The following is a 16,570-nucleotide window of genomic DNA, read 5'->3' on the forward strand; positions in this document are numbered from 1 at the left end:
ACCAAGTCTGAGCTTGTGGTGTTCTGACCCACTCAGTTCAAAACCCAAAGTTTGGAGTTCGGCTGACTTCATTTAATAATTCTCTTTTTTTTTTTTTTTTTTTTATAATTCTCTTTTCTAAGACAGCCTAACTGGGCTCCTCCCAGAAAGAACCAGCAGGTCCAATATTCCATCCCCAGGCTTGAACTCTTCTTTTTTCAACTTCATTTTTTTGCTCTCCCATTTTACTGTTTCATTTGTGTAATGAAGATATGAGAACTTAATGTGGGGTTCTAGGTCATCAGTGTCTCACTTTTTTTGTTTTGTTTTTTAAACGCTAGTTCAAGGAAATGGGTTGTTAAAATGGCCTTTGTCCCTCACACTCATTGTACAGAGGATCTGTACACTGGGACAGTGTAGTGAGTGATGACAAGTCTCTGCAGGTAACTGTCGCAGCCAAGGAAGCTTTGACTTGCTTGACTTTCACATTCTTAAACAAAGGAGGACTGGAACCGTTGCTTCTCGATGCTCTTTAAAGCCATGTGACCGTGAGCTATCTGCCCCCTCCTTGTATCAGCCAGCGGTACCCTTTTGAATTTCATGTTGGAGGGTTAACGTGTGGCAGTTGGAGTTTGATGCCAGGAAATCAGGGCTACTGCTGGTTCTCTCTGTATTCTTGGACAAGTCACTATCTGTCTCCCAGTCTCAATTTGTCCATGTGAAGAGTGGAAAGGATTTCCTATTTATGAATGGTGAAGCAAAGTCAACCTTTATTGTGGGAGCTTTGGTAATGCACATTTCTAGAGCTCGCTAGTCAGAGTCCAGCCTTGCCAGCTCCTGAAAAGACTGGGAGTTGTGATTGTTGGGGCTGCTGGCCATGGAGATGCAGAAAGAGTAGCTCCGAGGAGTGAAGGATGTAGCAAGGATGTTCCACAGCCCAGAACTGGCACACAAGCTAATGCTCCTCTCGCATTTTGGATGAAATAAGTATGAATTCTGAAACTTCTGCTGATTTAGGATGACTTATGGTCAGTATTGAACTCAGCTTCAGGAAACCTGGTTCTGTCCGTACATTGTCCATTGCTTCATATGTGTATACATAGTATTTCCTGCTTCTGATGACTGTAGCCTGGAGTATCATGCATTTTTTCCCCTTGGGGTTTATTAAACATGACCTCTTCATTAGAATGTACACATTAGCATTTATTTTTCTAAAACCTTCTGGAGGAGGCAGTAAGCTACTTTTCCCTTACAGAGTTAATTTTCTTCAGCTGCTAAACCCCATGACACTAATGACAAGAGTCCTCAAATCTTAGTAAAATTGGGTGCAACGTATCAGGAAAATATAGTAAGTAATAATTGTGCCAAAAATTATAATGGGCCATGGAATTGCTTCATGTTGAAATTTTTTAAAAATTTGTAATGCTATTAATACTAGAATAATGGTAGCGCTTCTCATCTTCAGGGTGCCTTGTGAGATTAACCATGTTGGTTATGCTGGTGACGTTTTTAAATAAAATCTGTGCTTTCTGAATGTGTGTTGCAGTCTTAACATTCTTGAAATCTTTGCAGACCAGTTCTCAAGATGGGATAGGAAAGCTGGACTCTAGGTTACCAAGTGAAATCGGCCCGACTCCTCCTGTGTTGAGACTAGTCATCTACTGTTCCTTCCATTGAGACAGAACTGTTGCCTGTGTTTTTTTTTTTTTGTTTTTTTGTTTTTTTTTTTAACTAGTCCTGTTGAATGCAATGGATGGTATTTTGAATTCCTGGGTTAAAAACAGAATTGAAAATCTGAAATGCCTTTACAGAGCGGGCAGCTAAAGTTGCTGAGCAGCAGGAGAGAGAGCGAGCAGCACAGCAACAGCAGCCGAGTGCTTCTCCCCGAGCAGGCACCCCTGTGGGGGCTCTCATGGGGGTGGTGCCACCACCAACACCAATGGGGATGCTCAATCAGCAGTTGACACCTGTTGCAGGTAAAAACAGGAGCTAAGACCATTTTTTTTTCCACTTTAAGAAATTCCTTCATTTTTTTTTTTTTTTTTTTTTCTCCAACGAGGAGTAGGCCACAATCTCTAGGCTCTTCTCTTGACAGATTCAGAGTTTGAATCATCCATGTTGTCCTTATATCGCCTTTCCCTTATGGGCAATGCCTCCCCTCTGCCCCAGAAATGGGCCCTGGGCCCAACCCTGGGAATTGGTAGAGAGCAGCTCTCCCCTGGCTGTGGGCATGGTCTGGCGATATTCCGCACCCCAGACTGCTCTGGATAGAGTTCTACAGCAGAAAATACAAACAGACCCTGGATTCTGTTCTGGAGGGACTCCCAAGAGGAAACACAAAACTAGTCTTAAGGAGATGATGATTTTCCCGTCTCATCCTAGTATTCAGTTTGCCTTGTTCTGCTGCAGCCATCCTTTAGAAGATTGACCATTTAAAAGGATTTTTGACAGTGAATTATAAATCCTTTCTTGGTCACCAATGTGCATGACTGCTAAGTAGAATACAAAGTCCTTATTCAATTCATTGTGCCCACTCTGTAATGCTTTTCTATTTAATTACATTAAACTGCATTTTCTGTTAGTATCCCAGTCACATATTTTTCCAAAAAGAAAAGAAAATGATGAATGTGGTTTGCTTGTGTGTGTTGTCTCTGGTTCTGGTAGCCATGGCAAAATTGGCCATTATTGAATTGAATATTCTTGTCTGACATGTCTCCAATGAGAAGCCTGCAGACCACTTCTCAGGTCCCTCTTTTGTGATCTCTCTAAGCCTGGTGAGGTCCATCCAAGCTGTGTTTCTTCTTAAGCAAGCAGTCTGACCTCTTTGCAGGGAGTCCAAGATAGTGTTGTTCAAGACAAGCTCTTGGGATGCTGTTTTGGTTTTCGCTTTTTTTTTTTTTTTTTTTGCTTTTCAAGGCAGAGTAGCATAGGATAACTTTTCCATTGTTGCTCCTACCTTTTGTGATGGCAAGTTCTCAGATGCACTATCGCTGAAGTCAGCAGTTGCACTCGCCAAAGCACATCTGAATCATGGCTTTCAGTACTCTCAGTGTAACTGATGTTGATCTAACAAATCTCATAATCGCCTGCTCTATTCCATGGCCCATTTTGGTTAATGGGGTTCCAGAGGTTTTTAGAAATCAGACCTTGAACATGGGGACTTTGAAAGTTAGAATTCCCTCATTGACATTCTCTTTTGTTCTATTTGATGTGTGATATTCTAGCACTGTGCCCTTGACTAAAAAGCCCAGGGACACATTAACAAAATGAATTCAAACAGCTAAAAACATTAAAAAAACAGCAGCTGCAGCATTTTAGCTCCCTGTTGGGGAATGACTTCATAGAACTCTGATGGGTGAGGAGGGCGGGCCCCCCTTCCAGAAAGCCCCTGCTCCATTATTAAGCATATGGTGCCCAGACTTCTGGGCCATGGGAGTGCAGGGCAAGCATTCTCTACAGGAACCAGTCTTTGGTCCACAGCAGGAATTTTGCCGCCAAGAGGGTGATTTTTTTCATGGGTTTACAGGTTGCATAGTGCCTGATTCTTAGCCTTGTTGCTGTCTGAGATCAGCTTTGCTTACAAGCATTGAAGCTCATTTGAACACATGTGACTGGGATAATAAATGCCAAAGTACAGTTTAATGAAGACAAGTGTCATGTCTTTCAGTTCTTAATAATTTCTTCAACCACAGCCTGTGTAGGCTGCGTTCAGATGGGCTTTTGTAATTGAAAGCAAAGCCTCCTAACATTCTTACATTCCCAACTACTTATCCCTAAAAACTATCTGGTGGAAATGGTTAAAAGACAGTTTGGTAGCGTTGCATCTCCTCATAAGTATGGTGTCTGTTCTTCACTCTCTGAACTCTACTTTAAGAAAAAGGAAATTCATAGTCGTAGTTTATGTACAGAGGTATTGTTGTTTAAAACTTATTTTAATTATTTGTGTAATTGTAGGTTTCTTAGCTTAGATATGACAAGTGAGGCAAGCTGAATCAATCTCAAGAGTTTTCAGTAATTTTATAGCGTCAAAGGACTAAAAATAAATACCTCTCAAACAATTCTTCAGGGAAAGTCAAAAAGTAAAATTCTTAGAATCTGCAGTTTTCTGCTATATCTAGAACCCCTCTATAATACAAAAAGAATTATATAAAGATGAGGTTTCGCACCAATTCCTCAACGCTCCCTTTGTGCAAGAAGCTGTGACCAAAGATGATTGCATTTTGGGGGGAGCCTTGTGTTTTGTTCATTGTGATCATTTCAAATCCCAGAAAAAATCAATTTGTTTTTCTTGATTTAAAAAATGTCATGTGGCTTTAAAGTTCTTTTGATAGGTGAGTCTTTGACATTTTGAAATTTTCTTCTTCTTTTCACTCTTTTTGCCAAAAATACTTGTTTCTTGAAATTCTTCCCTAGCTAGCAGAAAATATTTTGTGTTGTGACGATGCACTTTGAAAATAAAGGAATGAAAACCTCTGTTCAGAAAAATTCTGTACCTCCTTTAAAATGTTCCCTGTTAACTGAAGGTCTGTGAGGACATTTGTGTGCTTGGAGACAATGATGACAATTGGCATTTTCTCATGTCAGCAGAGCCTGATTCTCCAGCTGTTCCTTCTAAGGTCTGCGCACAAGCTGCTGAGTGACCTGGGCTTAGGTTGGCTTGGGGGGCCGGGAGCAGGGGGAGGTTTTATCTTTATTTTATCATGTTTGGAAATCTAAAGATGAAGCATCAGTCATTGTGATGACTCTTAGCTGTTCCCCAGCTCAAGCTCAAGCATGCTCCATTCTTACCAGCAGTGGTGGGGCTAGAAGGGAGGAGGAATGGACACAGAAGTCTTAAAAACTTCTTGCCCACCTTCCCCCGTGCTGGAGAACCATGCTTTGTGATCAGGGCTGTGCGCCTCATTTCCTCCATTTCAGTTTCCCCTCATGTGTACCCGTGATAGGCATATGAGTGTGGGCATAGTGGAATGATGGGGTTTATACTGTTCAGTAGAATCGCAGTAGACAGAACTGGTCACTCTGTTTGAACAGCTTGCAGTAATCATGACCTTGGGAAGGCTGTTACTACTTCTCTTTATTATTTAACTGAAAACATGCAGTGTATTTATCCCAGGGAGAATAACTACAAATAATAATATACTAAGTACTAATTCATCCAGAAATATATTTCAATTTGTAATGTTTTATTTTGTTCATTATTGCAACAAAATAATTGCACTAATTGTTATATCATGCAGTACTAAGGGCGCTTTATTCATTAGTAGTGCATGTGGGGGGGGGTTGTTATTACTTAGTTCATGTTGCATGTTAATGATGCATGTCTGAAATTTGTTGTGTCCTTCAAGGCATGATGGGTGGCTATCCGCCAGGCCTTCCACCTTTGCAGGGCCCAGTTGATGGCCTTGTTAGCATGGGCAGCATGCAGCCACTTCACCCTGGGGGGCCTCCACCCCACCATCTTCCGCCAGGTGTGCCCGGCCTCCCGGGCATCCCACCACCGGGTAAGAACTTCATCCTCATTCACTCATTAATCTCATCTTCATACTCTCTTTTTCTCCCTCAGCCATTTGTTCCAGGAGGTACCAGCTGCCCATGTGGGCAGGCCTTCCCTCACTGAGAACCCCAGGGATGTCAGCCGCAGGACCTGTCCTGTGTGTTGAGTAGGTGGCTCAGCACCTTTGTCCTTGAGCACTGGCTGCCTAGCAGCAGCACAGGACACATGACAAGAAACTAGACTAAGCAGATGAGGGGGCAAGAGGCGCGCTCTGGAACCCCTCAAACAGTTCAGCATACGCTCAGAAAGCAGACTCAGCCTAGACAGTCATGGTCTGCTCTAGTGAATGAAGTTTCCCAAATGGCTAGTTCAGAGTCACATATGAAAAGCAGTTTTTGCTCCTGAGTCCATTTCTTGCTCTGGTTCAGTTCTTATCTCAAAGGGTCTTTTGTATAGAATCCTTGCTCCATCTTTTGTTTTTCAAACAACACCTCCCCTCTAAGGGGATTACAGAGTTGCTAATGTAGGACTCTTCAGAAACTCTTCAGTCAGTCCTTCTAGGAACAGAAGAAAGAACCTGCACTGAACTAGTTTTCTGTGTCTGAGTCCTCAAAGAAGCATGACATAGCATTTAAAGAACAGCACAGTCCACCCTGGTAACTATAGACACTGGTTCGTCTGTCAGCAGAAGCCCAGAAGTTATGTCATATAGAAACATATAAATGGAGTTCAGAAATAGGTACAGTTTTACTTTATAATTAATTAGCAAATTGAAAGATTATTACGAATGGAAAAATCACCAGTTCCCATCATATGCAAAAAAAAAAAAAAATAACTAACCCTTAGACATAATCTAGTTAGAGGGAAAGTGGCCTCAGGATAACTTGGAATAGCCTTTGATCTATTATCCAAAATATTAGCTAAAGACCTGGCCCAGATGACAGAATATAGAAACATTAGATTTGCTTATAACAGTCTTGGCTGTACCAGTCCCGCAGCTATGAAGAGTTCCAAACGATGCTTCACAGGGTGTGCCCCGCAGTACATAGGGTCAGCCAACCTGGGGGCTTGGCCCAGCGTCTCCAGTGACACTCTGTGATGTGAGTGGTACTTAGAAAATGGCCACAACTCCCAGAAATGTTTGATGCAGACCTAACCAGAGGAAGAAACGTTTGTGGGAGTGGGTGTTTCATTATGGAAGTGGTGGACTGTGAGTGAGTTGGACTATGTCAGTCATAAAATGGGTGTGCCCCTGTGGCAGGTAGAGTTGGCTTTAATTCTGTGCCCTGTCCCCTTGGCATAGAGTGTCTGACTGAGCAGTCAGACAAGGCTGGAGGGGACCCCCAGGTGTGTGTGTTACTTGGTAGGAACCACACCTAAGTCCAGTACCCTCTAGGTAACTGGTCTTTTGGTGGGTATTGGGGGACAGATGTTTCCCTGTCCCCCTTCTCCAGATTCTAAATGCATTTGAAGAAAGCATAACATACCTCATGACAGGGAGACAGGGAAGATCCTCTCTTAATGTTTACCCACACATGTCCGACCAGGCTTCAAGGAGAGGAGGTTTCATGAACTCCTCTGGCGAGTCAGCCCACAGTCTCACCAGCTGCCCCATGGCATGGCATTTGTAACCAGGAAGCAAAGGGGGTTGGTTGCTGATTTGTTTGTGCTGCCCTGCAAAGATTGATACAGACAGCTCAGGGAGCCCCCAGTGTTGTGAAATATAAAGTGCGTGAGTGTCCTGGCGGGCCTGGGGGGCAGAGGTTAATAATATGTTGCTGGAATAGCAACTTACCCACTGCATCCTCTTCATTCACTCACAAATAATCGCTAGGATCCTACTCTTATGATCCAGGTACCCTTCTGGGCCCTTGGAATATCAAAATCCCTGCTTTGTAAACAGAAAGTTTGTTTTCACTTACTATTTTCTCTTTAACAGATGTGTAATACTTCTTGATATTTAGCAATTCTGAACCTTAGTGAGTCAGTTCTGCCTGGTCAAAATACACCATTTTGAATCCAGAGAAACTATAGAATGCAAAGCTAGCTCTTACTCATCCTTCTCTGCAGCTAGCTGGACTTGTTTAAGGTTTAAACATCATCTCACCAGGGTTTTGATTGTATTAATAGTTTGTTGGTTTTTAGCGAACTGGGTCTCTTGCCTGTTTCTCTGTTTTCATGAGACTAGAAAATGGATGATCCTGAGATTAAAATAGCCCCAGATGCTAAATTTAGGATATCACATTATTATCAACCAGGACGTATGAGACAGAAATTGCTTGTGAGGAGTCACCAGAAGTTTATACAAAGACCAAATGTAGTGAGACCATGGAATCTTTCTCTTTCCCTTTGTCATTTTGCATTTGAGGTGATAGCACCAAGGGCTGCCCTGCTTCCAGATGATCCCTTTTCAAAGTGCCGCTCTCTCAGAGGGCAGGGTCCCCTCTCTGCCAACATCAGTGACTCCAGTCAGAACCAGAGTGCTGATAGCCTGTGAGGGGACAGCAGGAATGTGTCTCCAGCCTCCACAAAGGTCATTGAAGTGTGTACTTGCACAGCCTCTTCCCTTAGGCCCCTGCTGTCCCAACACACTGCATACAGCTGAGCCTGGTTGCAATGCTCTTACTGCCGAAATTAAACACAGGCTTCAGGTGCTGGAAACTGTTGTTGAAAGATAAAGGCCTTGAAAATAGAGTTGCATTCTGACTATAGCTTACCTAGGGAAATATTAGAATTCTCTGCAGAGTTCAAATTATTTCTCAGCCATGAGTAATTAATGTACATCTCTCCTAGCTTTGTATTTAGAGTACCTAGAAAACAAAAGAACATGAATTTTCTATATGATGCTACATCCTGTTTTGGGTGCTTAGGGTTCCTGTCCACAAAGACTCAGGGCAGTGATCATAGGTTTGCATTTTAAATGACATTTCTTATCAGACAGTTTTTCAGTCTTCTCATCCCAGAACCTCTAATTGTGCCTGTAATTCTGAATTATAGGTGTGATGAACCAAGGAGTGGCCCCTATGGTAGGGACTCCAGCACCAGGTGGAAGTCCGTATGGACAGCAGGTGAGCCTCCAAATTGGATCTTCTAGGACTCAACAGAATTCAAGTTACCCTTTCTTTCTCAGAGCATGGGCTGAGTATTTTTTCCCCCCTGACCCTTTATCTGTGCTCTTTCAGGTAGGTGTTCTGGGGCCTCCAGGGCAGCAGGCACCACCTCCATATCCTGGCCCACATCCTGCTGGCCCCCCTGTCATACAGCAGCCAACAACACCCATGTTTGTGGCTCCCCCACCGAAGACCCAACGGCTTCTCCACTCAGAGGCCTACCTAAAATACATTGAAGGACTCAGTGCTGAGTCCAACAGCATTAGCAAGTGGGACCAGACTCTGGCAGGTAAGGAGAGGTCTTTCTGAAGAAGCTTTTTCAAAATCTGTGCTTTATCAAAGTCCTCTTGCTGCTGTTGACATATTATAGGATAAGTATCCATTGTTCTTATATAGGCATACCTTGTTTTATTGCACTTTGCCTTATTACACTTCTCAGATACCGGTTTTTTTTTACAAATTGAAAGTTTGTGGCACCCCCATGAGCAAGTCTCTCACCACCATTTTTACAATAGCATGTGGCCACTTCATGTTTCTGTTAACATTTTGGTAATTTCCACAATAGTTTCAACTTTTTCATTATAATTGTTATGGTGAATCTGTGATCAACAATCTTTGACATTACCATTATAAAATGATTACAGCCTGCTGAGGGCTCAGATGATGGCTGATAGTTTTTAGCAATGTAGTCTTTTAAAGTTAAGGTACCTGTGTTGCTTTTTTAGACCTGACGCTATGTAACACACTTAATAGGCTACGGTATAGTATAAATGGAACTTTTACTTGCACTTGGGAAACAATTTAATGCGATTTGCTTTATTGTGATCTGGAACCAAACCTGAGGAAGGCCTTTTTAAGTAAAATATATATTTAGCTGAAGCATTTTGCAGTTTTGTATATTGATATCATATACTGAAATTTTTTTTTTTTGGCTGAGTTTCAAAGCTTCATTTTATCATAAACATCAATGCTATCTCAATAAGTATATTCTGAATTTTTTCAACTACTTTTCAGGCATTTGGGCATAGCATAGATGTATTTGGGCAAATTAAAAATTATTTCATCTCAAATTTTAAAAAAGATAAAAGTATTATTGGAAGACATGTTTCTAATCTGTCAAGTTACTCATTTAGTTCAGCAGGCTTAACATATTTTCAGTACATACTGAAATAACTTGCCAAGTTTCCAAAGAAATTCAGAAGTTTCCATCCATTCTTCAGGGGCTTCCCGGGTGGCTCAGTGGTAAAGAAATCACCTGCCAATGCAGGAGATGCAGGTTTGATTTCAGGGTCAGGAAGGTCCCCTGAAAAAGGAAATGGTAACCTACTCCAGTATTCTTGCCTGGGAAATTCCATGGACAGAGGAGCCTGGAGGGCTATAATTCATGGAGTCACAAAAGAATGACTTGACGACTAAACATCAACAATTCATCCTTCATTTCTAAGCCAGATTTGATCATTGATTTCTTTTAAGAGTAGTAGTTTTCCCTTTCCTCACATTTACCTTTTTAGGAATTTTTGTTAGTATTGAAGTTATTAAATATCACAAGTGCTTACAACAAAATACTAGTGGTCAGATCTTTTAGCTGTTTGTGCAACTCTTATGTTCCCAGTTCTAGTAATTTTGTTACATTGTGCAGCTCTTGTGAAGTAACTGTTAGAAATTAGAAAATTTCTAAACTGTAAAGCATGAAATGAGACATCCTTGGCTAGGTTGACTCATACCTAAGTAAAATAGTTTTCTAAAAACCAAGATGTCAGAGATTTCCCTGGTGGTCCAGTGGTTAGGAATCCAGGCTTCCACTACAGGGGGCTGGGTTCGATCCCTGGTCAGGTAACTAAGACCCCATGTGCCATGCAAATATGCATGCCAGCATTTTACTGTGTGTGGCAAATAAGTAAAAGAAACTTAAAAAAAAAAAACAAGATGCCTATAAAACAATATATGAAATTTTCTGGGAAATATTCTGTAGAGTTAATTTCATAATATTTAATAAACAGCAAATGTTTCACATTTCAATAAGTCTGTCAGACCTTAGGACTGATGTTTACATTTCTCTGTCCACACTTCCATTTTCAGCTCGAAGACGTGATGTCCATCTGTCGAAAGAACAGGAGAGCCGCCTTCCCTCTCACTGGCTAAAAAGTAAAGGGGCCCACACCACCATGGCAGATGCCCTATGGCGCCTTCGGGATCTGATGCTCCGAGACACCCTCAACATTCGCCAAGCATACAATCTAGAAAACCTTTAATCACGTCAATTACTTTTCTTTTATAGAAGCATAAAGAGTTTTGTGGAACAGTAGCCATTTTAGTTACTGGGGGTGGGGGGAGATAAAAAGGATGACAATTTTTATTGCATTTTACTGTACACCACAAGGCCATTTTTATATAAGGACACTTTTAATAAGCTATTTCAATTTGTTTTTGTTATATTAAGTTGACTTTATCAAATACACAAAGATTTTTTTTGCATATGTTTCCTTCGTTTAAAACCAGTTTCATAATTGGTTGTATATTTAGACTCGGAGTTTTACCTTTTTACTTGTTGCCATAGAGCTGAAACCACCAGAGGTTTTGTCTTGGCTTGGGGTTTTTGTTTTTCATTTTTTTGGTTGGTATTTTTGTTTGTTTTTTAAATAACAAACAAAATGGAAAAAAAAAAACACATACAAAAGAGTTTACAGATTAGTTTAAGTTGACATGAAATGTGAAGTTGGTCCTAGTTTACATCTTAGAGAAGGGGGTGTACTTGTGTCTGTTTCATGTGCCTAAATATCTTCAGCCACTTTTGCAAAAACTGTTTCTTCCAGGTAAAGTAAAAGGTTGTTAGTTACTTGATAGATGTTTGACAGACGTGGCACATTTGCTCTAGTAACTCAGAAATCTGAAGTTAGCTCTGTGCAGTCTTCTGTAACTAGTGCATCTCCCGGACACCCGGAGGGAGAAAGCACTTTTTCTTGCTCTGAGTTAGACATCTGTAGTGTCAGTTACCTTTGCAGAACATGTGCACAACCCTGAATTATGTTTAGTCTTGGCAGGTAAGTTTAAGGGTACTCTTGATCTTTTTATAATGAATTCACAATTTATGCCTATACATGTTAAGACGATTTAAAACTTCAAATCTCTTACACTGAAACAATGGAAGTTCATCTTGAAGAAGGTATTGAGGTGTGCTGGAGGGTGATTTATTAAACATAACACCTAACCTAACTTAGGGAGGGGAGTGCATTAACTGGATATGGGCTGTTTCAGAAGCATAATTGTAAGAGGCTGAATTGCCTGCATAGGCAAATATGTTTTAGTATGCTTTATTTCCTCATCAGATGTGGCTTTTTTTTCTTTTTTCCTCCAAAGTTTCAGGTTGTAATTCTCAACCAGAAGTTTAAGATTTTCTGAAATAATTTTAAAATGTAGCTTGTGCTTTTGAATTTCAGAAGGGACTCATAATTTCAGAAAATGCTCACTAAAAAGAATATTATAGATCCCAAACACTTAGGTTTGATGACCCTGTCTCTCTTATATGATCCTGGAAAAAAACAATTGGAGGCAATATATAATGCTCAGACGGGTAGAAAACATCAAACGTGGAACAGTATTTCAGTCAGCATTTTTGAAACCTGCTTTGTTGTAGCAAGATGGTTGCCATTGTAGTGAAGCTTCCACTGCTATTTGTAAATTGAGTGATTCTTAGAGGACACTTTTTTCTTTTAATCTGGTATGAATCAATACCTGGATATTTAATCACTATTCTTACTAAATCATGGGGACAAAAGAGTACAGAATGGAAAAAAGTCTCTTTGTATCTAGATACTTTAAATACAGAAGGTCCTTGTATCTTAATTACTTATAGTCAACCACTGGATCTCAATTTGCATCAAGTATTTTAAATAATTCTGAATTTTAAGAAATGTTTTGCAGTAGTATGTCAGTACCTTATTGTTCAACTGAATCGGATAAAGAAATCTTCAGTTCCTGGTTATTTGGGCCATTTCATCATGGACTGTATAATACAATCAGATTATTTTATTTCTAGGCATCCTTGAATTACACCAAAGAACCTGAAATTTAATTTTGGTTAAGTTATTTATTTATTTCATGCACCCATCTTATTTCCCTTTTTAAGGTCTGGAAGAGACTTCTTTTGGGAAGCCTCTAAAAACTCTTCACTGTGGGCTATGTGGGGCAGTAGAAGCCAGAGCACTCCTCCTCCAGGCTCCTTCCCTGTCTAGAGGTGCTGTAGGAACCGTAGATCCAGCCAGGGGCTTCCCTAAGGCAGTGCAGAGCCGGGCCAGAGGGCCACGAGGCAGGCCCTAAGGAAGTGTTGTTGTTGTTGTTGTTGTTGTTGTTGTTTTTTAAACTCTATGTATTTATTTTAGAATCATGTCTTTCTGTATATTGACTTGGAGAATATCAGTTAATATTTTAGGATATAAGATTTGAGGTCAGCCATCTTCCAAAAAGAAAAAAAAATGTATGGACTTTAAAAGGTACACGTGAACTATACATTTTTTTTTTTCCGTGAGCTTTAGGAACTGTAGTGATATGGCTTAGAAAGTATAATAGCCTAAATGTTTTCAAAATGTAAGTTCATGTGGAAAAGAATTTTGTTTATGTGGGGGGAAAGACCTATAGGTTTAAAACAGTATGTCAGCTAACTGATTTAAAAGGCCTTGAATTGCTTTGTTTTTTGAACTGCCCTCCTCCTTTTCTTCCTGTGAGGAAGATTAAGAGGGGACTCTTCTTTGTGTAAAATCTCCAAATTGGTGGTGTTGACTTTTGAATTTGAACATTTTCAAACCTGATTAAAACTTGGTTTATTCTAACTTCTGTATCAAAAAAGGTTCAAGTGGTAACTAGTCTTACAATATGTATGTATCATATGTTTGTTCATCTAAAGCTTTTTAATCCAAATAAAAATGGAGTTTGCAAAGTGATTGGGATTAACCAGGTTTGGTTGTTCTGTTAAAGCTTGTGTCAGACAGATGTTTAGTTTCAAGCAGGTTTAATTCCTGCAAACCTTGATTTTATGCTGACAGGGGTACAGCTGCCAATTTAAAGGAAAAGCGCTCCTCGGGTACAGGCAAAAGTCAGTGTCCCGACCCTGGTCCAGGGCTCAGGCTGCATTAACACAGAAGCCAAGTATAATCAGGCCACAGCCTGATGTGCCCATGTCACACCTCTCAGACTGACAGTCAGGGATTCCTAACATGTCCTCAGCAAAGGCTGAAGTTAAAGTCGCAGAGGGAGTTGTTACTGATGGTGGAAGGTAAGGCAGCATGTCCTGTATCATAAATCACTGTAACCCATTTCAAGTAGATGTGTGGCCAGAGGAGACTAATGGCCTGGAAATACTTTTATCATGCTTATAAGCTCCTAGAAAATGGCCACAATTTTAACAGAAAGTGCTGGTAAAGTCAACCAACTGTTTTCCTCTAATATCACTTTGCAAATCCCTGTGGTTCTGTTCTCCTAAGAGTTTAGGACTGTCCTGCCATCTGTGGTCATGAACATACTGTAAAGGATGGTTGATGTATAGTTAAACATTCCAGCTACATACTCTGAGCAAGACTGCTAAGTATTACTCAATTCCCTCTTCATTCAGAAGTCTGCTAGGTCAGCTGAATCAAAGTTCAGACCTGAACAAATTATCTATTCCCCAAATAGATGTAGAATGCACATCTTGTGGATTGCGCATAAATGTATGAAGACTAAAGCACACACATACTTTATTAGGAGAGAAATTGTTTTGGAAAACACCGTGGTCCAAGTGTATTTTCTTTTTTTTTAAAAGAAAAGTAACTCAGTGTGAAAAATCCAAACTTCTAAAAACAGATTAATTGAATTGCTATAACTTCAGAGATCCAGGCAAGATTTCCAAAATGGGACTGCTAGATGAACACAGAGAGCCCTCCATTACTGAGTATTTACTCTGTGCCTGGGTCCTTTCCCTATCCATTCAGATGATAAAGTGAAGTTCCAAAGCCCAGGTAGTTCCCCCAGCACCCCAGTGGACATCGACTTCTAGCTTTTGTTATCCTAAAGTATCCTGGTTTTTAAATGTAAGTTCTTTGTGGGTGTAGTTCACAGTAGGGGGCACTGCACTTCTGTAAGCTGCTTATAAGAGCATTGCTCTTTAAACTATTACAGCTCCCTTAAATAACCCTAGTGTCTGATAAGTGCATAGTCATATTCCTTTAGTAGAAGGCTTAAAAAAATTGAGGCAAAGGTAAAAGCCTCCACAATGGTTTAACAAAAATTAGTTCTGTACCATCCAAATTAATGTGCTTTGAAAGTATCTTCAATTTAATACAGTAATTGCTTTGCTAGTCTACTTCCCTTGATGTCAGACATTGTTGTGTCATCTTCAAAGGTTTGTTGTCTTAAATCAGCACTCCAGTACTTGTATTTTAAAAAGATGATGAGGAAAACTCTAGGGAAGTTAGGCACAAATTTCAGACTGGAGATTGTTTCTGGGATGGAAGCGGGAAGGAAACCACAGCAGACACAGAAGGTAGCTGATGGTTTTACTAGCATTTACAACTTCTCTTTGTAAAAGGTATATATGCTACATATTTATGTATGTACAAAGTATTAAACTTCTAAAACTGGGGCCGGGTGGAAAAATGGAGTTAGGCCACAATTTAAATGTATTGTGCAATAATCTAGTCATTAAAATAACCGTGAGGTTTAAGGTCACCAGGAACTCTTGTGACAAAAGTGCAAGTGAAGACTACCTTCCTCCCCCAGGTGCTATTGGTCATCACTGGTCTTCATAGTCAAGCCACGTCTGAGCAGTGGCTCAGTAGTACTTTAATAAGGTGAGTGGTGAGTGGCTCTTTATTTATACTAAATTGGTTCTAACATAAATGAACTGACTTAAATCCCTTCAGTTCAGTTCAGTCGCTCAGTCGTGTCCGACTCTGCGACCCCATGAACTGCAGCACGCCAGGCCTCCCTGTCCATCACCAACTCCTGGAGTTCACCCAAACCCATGTCCATTGAGTCAGTGATGCCATCCAACCATCTCATTCTCTGTCGTCCCCTTCTCTTCCTGCCTTCAGTGTTTCCCAGCATCAGGATCTTTTCAAATGAGTCAGCTCTTCACATCAGGTGGCCGAAGTATTGGAGTTTCAGCTTCAGCATCAGTCCTTCCAATGAATATTCAGGACTGATTTCCTTTAGGATGGACTGGTTGGATCTCCTTGCAGTCCAAGGGACTCTCAAGAGTCTTCTCCAACACCACAGTTCAAAAGCATCAATTCTTTGGCGCTCAGCTTTCTTTATAGTCCAACTCTCACATCCATATATGACCACTGGAAAAACCATAGCATTGACTAGATGGACCTTTGGTGACAAAGTAATGTCTCTGCTTTTCAATATGCTATCTAGGTTGGTCATAACTTTCCTTCCAAGGAGTAAGCGTCTTTTAATTTCATGACTGCAATCACCATCTGCAGTGATCTTGGAACCCAGAAAAATAAAGTCAGCCACTGTTTCCCCATCTATTTCCCATGAAGTGATGGGCCCGGATGCCATGATCTTAGTTTTCAGTGTATTTGTGGCAGAGATCTGTAACTTGATAATACCTGTGGCCTTAAGCATCAGCTTCTTTATTCATGAGTGAATAGGTAGAAATGATTTTGCAACTTAGTCTTCTTTAGTATGTAGATATTTTTTTGTTTGAAAAGATGTTGGATGTGGTTATCCAAGCCTAGAAAGATGCCTTTGCTTTTCTACCACCTGATCCAAACTTTTTCTGGGTTAGATTGCAAACTCTCCCTATAGCCTGAGCCTCTGATTTAACTCAAGTCTGTGGTTGCTCAGTGCTGTGAAGATTCACTTTTTGGGGGAAGGAGCAGTGTCTTCAGCAGCTGGATGAAGGCAGCATCTTCCTCACAGAGGGTAGTGAAGCCTATGGTTCCCAGTCCTCACAGAGGTCCAGCCCTTGATATTAGTGGAGTCAAACAAGGGAAGGGGTTGTTGG

General features: G+C 40.7%; 1 protein-coding gene across 39 annotated transcripts in view; it reads left to right on the forward strand.

Annotated features, from left to right (window-relative positions):
- The window catches only part of PBRM1 (polybromo 1), a 108,718-nt gene extending 95,198 nt beyond the window's left edge, over nt 1–13,520 (forward strand). For 20 of the 39 annotated variants that reach the window (XM_070776530.1, XM_070776533.1, XM_070776519.1 and 17 more), the window contains 5 exons: nt 1,791–1,955; nt 5,325–5,480; nt 8,471–8,541; nt 8,656–8,872; nt 10,663–13,520. In XM_070776530.1, the coding sequence (XP_070632631.1) occupies nt 1,791–1,955; nt 5,325–5,480; nt 8,471–8,541; nt 8,656–8,872; nt 10,663–10,835 (782 nt within the window). In that variant the 3' untranslated portion in view covers nt 10,836–13,520. The remainder of the gene's footprint in view (nt 1–1,790; nt 1,956–5,324; nt 5,481–8,470; nt 8,542–8,655; nt 8,873–10,662) is intronic. The other 19 variants (XM_070776548.1, XM_070776551.1, XM_070776547.1 and 16 more) reach the window with 3 other exon arrangements.
- Nucleotides 13,521–16,570: the final 3,050 nt, after the last annotated feature.

This window comes from Bos indicus, chromosome 22 (assembly GCF_029378745.1).
Source record: "Bos indicus isolate NIAB-ARS_2022 breed Sahiwal x Tharparkar chromosome 22, NIAB-ARS_B.indTharparkar_mat_pri_1.0, whole genome shotgun sequence".
In the NCBI taxonomy this organism is placed as follows: Eukaryota; Metazoa; Chordata; class Mammalia; order Artiodactyla; family Bovidae; genus Bos; species Bos indicus.